This window comes from Neltuma alba, unplaced genomic scaffold (genome assembly GCF_004799145.2).
Source record: "Neltuma alba isolate B1F8T4 unplaced genomic scaffold, ASM479914v2 tig00011517_pilon, whole genome shotgun sequence".
Lineage (NCBI taxonomy): Eukaryota > Viridiplantae > Streptophyta > Magnoliopsida > Fabales > Fabaceae > Neltuma > Neltuma alba.
The window spans coordinates 15,203-19,111 of NW_021636184.1; the positions used below are offsets into that span (position 1 = coordinate 15,203).

At 40.8% G+C, this 3,909-nt stretch overlaps 1 protein-coding gene across 1 annotated transcript; it reads left to right on the plus strand.

Annotated features, from left to right (window-relative positions):
* On the plus strand, positions 1–2,194 carry LOC114714610 (uncharacterized). The gene is made up of 4 exons (XM_028899357.1): positions 1–34; positions 597–816; positions 1,043–1,427; positions 1,544–2,194. The coding sequence occupies exons 1-4, from the start codon at positions 1–3 to the stop codon at positions 2,192–2,194; spliced, it is 1,290 nt and encodes a 429-aa protein (XP_028755190.1).
* The last annotated feature ends 1,715 nt before the right edge of the window (positions 2,195–3,909 follow it).

Genomic DNA, 3,909 nt, shown 5'->3' on the forward strand with positions numbered 1-3,909 from the left:
ATGCGCGAAGCAACAACTGAACGACGGAAGCGAGGTTAGTATTCAGACTATATTGTTGGCCTTTGTCTTTTGTCCCTCTCCTTTATGCGCCGGTTGATTTTCCTCTTCCCGTTGGATGGCAATGTTGTCGATGTGGGGATGGTTTTGAGGTGGAGAGGGTGGCGAAGCATGGAGACGGTGTGGGTATATAGAAAGTGTGGGGAAGGACGGTGATCAGAGGGTGAATGCATGGGGAAGGAAAAACACTGAGGGAGAGGGGTTTGATGGTGTCACAAGTGGGTTAGAGTGATTAGTGTCAGATAAAGGGACAATGTTAGAGGGAGATTCGAATAATGGAGTGGATTGATTCTGAGAAAATGAAGCATTAGTGTGGACAGGAAAGAAATGAGTGTTTTATTGCAAATTATAAGCATGCATGTGTCAAACCCTAAGTTGGTCGTATAAGTTGATGATGATGGTATTAAGTCATATAATCATTCGACTTCTATTATCAGTGCAGGTAATGAAGATAAATGAATTTCGAAGCTAGGTCATCTTGTGGGAAGGAGCTGTTCTGTTATTTTCATGTGGGGGGGAATTTGTGACAAATGGTGAAGGTAAAGTGAGATATAATGGAGGTGGCGTGAGGTTAAGAAGCATTAAGGATGGGCTGAGACTTGATGAATTGAGGCTAATGATATCTGAGTGGATTGGTGGTGATGGAAGAAATTATGACATTAAGTACACAGTGGCCTTTGATGAGAAGACATTGATTGACCTTCATGACAATGCTGAAATGTATAACCTCTTTCAATACAATGGGAACAGCGGTCATGTGTATGTGGCCGAAAAAAGACAAGTGGGTCCCCAACCAAAGGACAATGTAGAAATATAAGTGGAAGTTTGTCCTAACTATTTGTTGTCATTTATGAATTTCTTCTTGGCATTTGTGTTAACGAGTCTTGTCATTATGAATGCAGAACAGAGAGATTCATGGGCATGTCACAGCAAACGGAACTGGATGCGTCTCCTATTAGTTTGTGTTGTGATTATGGCTGCTTAGTGAAGAAAATGCTCGTGAATGTGACAATGATAAAATAAGTGGGCCCCCTAATGTGGATAAATCTATCGGAGCTGAAGATACGGATGGTAGTGAGATGGTTCATGCGGAATGGAGGGGACTTTTAACAGGAGTGGGCCAACGTTTTCCTAGTGCAGATATATTTCGGGTGTCTGTATACAAGTTTGCACTTGCAAACAAGTTTGTGGCCAAGTATATGAGGAATAGCAAGGAATTCATGTCGATGAGGTGTAAAGTTGAGGATTGTCCATGGAAGCTATGTGCAAATCAAGTGGGGAAGAGTTGTGATGTGCTACGAGTGACGAAATTTATAAACCGGCATGTTCATTCTGCCCAAGATAGCTTGGACGTGATGCATAATGGAAGAGTTAGTTTGAACTCATCAATAATAATTGATGAGATGAGGGATCATGCAACAAGCGCACTTCTGAGATAAGGAAGACGTTGAAACGAGAGTATAGGATTGATCTAACATATAAACAGGCTTATAGAGCAAGAGAGAAGTCATTGGAAGACATATATGGCAGGCCTGAACAATCATACATGCTCATATCATGGGTATGCGAAAGGATAAAGGAAACATATGAAAAATCAGTGGCTGAATGGACTGCTATTGGGAACTGGTTTGAGCGTGTTTTCATTGCCTACGGGGCATGCATTGAGGGTTTATTGGGTGGCGTGAGGCATATTATGTATGTTGATGGAACTCACTTAAGCAGACCATACAAGGGGACAATGTTGTCAGCTTCAGCTTATGATGCAGATAACGAGCTGCTGCCATTTGCAATTGCAATTGTGAAGGGAGAAATACTAGATGACTGGACGTGGTTTTTCTATATGATAAAAAAAATCTTGGGTTCTGTGGAAGTAACGATTGTATCAAATCGACACAATGCTATCATCGGAGGAGTGGCATCAATCTTTGGGGGTCAAAGGCATGCCTTTTGTTATAGACACATCAAGGAGAATTTTAGTTCAGAAGTTATGAAAATGAATAAGGGGCAAACAAGGACAAATGGCCGATCAAAGGAGGATGCACTATATTTATTGGATAAAATTGCATACGCAAGGACGGATGAGAAATTTGAGGCAGCAATGGATGACATGAGATCCTTTTTCTCCAAGGCTATTTGATTGGCTTATTCATCATGGGGATGTAGATAGGTGGGCTAAAAGCAGGTTCCCATATAAAAGATGGGACAATATTACAAGTAATATAGCAGAATCATTCAATGCATGGATGATGAATAAGAGAAAGCATACTGTACCCCAATTGATCTATGAGCACTGAGATAAAGTTGCAAGAAAGCTGCATGCCTCCTATGTGGCTATGACCAAATGGAAGAATTGCGTTGGTCCAAATATAGAGAGTAAGGTGCTGGATATGGTGGCTGGGTCTGACCATATTTATGCTTGAAAATTATGGTGGGGGAAGAGTGAAGGTGACAACATCACGTGGAGACCATCGGGTTGATCTTGGACTACACCAATGTAGTTGCAGATCTTGGCAAATGACGGGGATCCCTTGTTCCCATGCTTGTGCTGCCATCAAGATTGTGCACGGCAATGTTTATGATTATATTGATAATTGCTATAAAAAGCCATCACAAGAAAAGATTTATGCTCGCAGTATGATTCTTGTGGTAACAATAGACATGCCTCACCCAAATAACTACTATAGAATAGAAAATGTCAGTGAGTAAGTTTTCTTGCTACCTCCCATGACATCCCGACCACCAGGAAGGCCAAAAGTAAACAGGGATGAATCACAGTTCCATAACAAACGGATATACCACTATGGAAGATGCCACCAGCCTGGACACACAAGGAGGAATTGCAAAAATCCTAACCCATCATGAAGTTTCGAGTATAGTGGGGATGGGTCATTTTTTGGTGTACATAGTTGTATGCTCCGCCCTTGTCAACTTTTTTGGGACTCGGGTTATAGTTAGGAGCTAGGTGGAGACATTTTTTTGTAAGTAAGCTGATAGAAATTTTAGTGATAAGGGAGCATTAAGTGTGGCTAGTATCTTAATGTCTACTTGTTGTTGAATACATGAAAGGAAGTTACTGTTATGGGGATGTTAGCTTTTGTTAATGGCGCATTACTTGTTGTCATTTTTAAATTTGTTCTAGTCATTGGCAGTGATGCTATCAGCATAAGCTGACAGCCGTGTTGAACTGATGTTGTAAAATCAGACCAGGTTATCCTTATCATTATCGTTGTCATATTCACTTCACTTGGTGTCATTTTTAAATTTGTTCTAGTCATTGGCAGTGATGCTATCAGCATAAGCTGACAGCCGTGTTGAACTGATGTTGTAAAATCAGACTAGGTTATCCTTATCATTATCGCTGTTATATTCACTTCACTTGGTGTCATTTTCTGTTGGATACCAACAGGATATATTGAAGTAAAATTTAGTGACCTGAACAAAAAATGAAAACCAATAGCACATGTCCAATGGGGTTGTTGTCATCATCTGTTTTGGTGTGGTTAAACCCAGATTCATTCATGTCACTGGGGAATAAATTGGCATCATGGATCTCAACTATCATACATTTATGGACACTAATCTCTGTTAACCATAACAATACACAGTAAATTTTTAGTCAGCCTACAATGCACATTACATACAGCAATCTAACAGAAGACAAGTGAATTATGACCCTAACATCGAGACATCTAAGACCGACGCCTTTTCTTGGACTTTGTGCTCTTGGTTGGTTGTGGTCGTCGAATAAGGGCCAATGCCTCGTCACGTTTTTCATTCTGTTCATGATTCACCAACCACCATGTCAGGTCACGACGAAAGCCAGCAACTTCTTCCTCTGTGTAGGTAAGGGTC

Coding starts and splice junctions, on each gene's coding strand:
- LOC114714610 (XM_028899357.1), top strand. CDS start 1: ATGCGCGAAGCAACAACTGAACGACGGAAGCGAG. Junction 35..596: donor AACTGAACGACGGAAGCGAG/GTTAGTATTCAG, acceptor CAAATGGTGAAG/GTAAAGTGAGATATAATGGA. Junction 817..1,042: donor AATGGGAACAGCGGTCATGT/GTATGTGGCCGA, acceptor ATGGCTGCTTAG/TGAAGAAAATGCTCGTGAAT.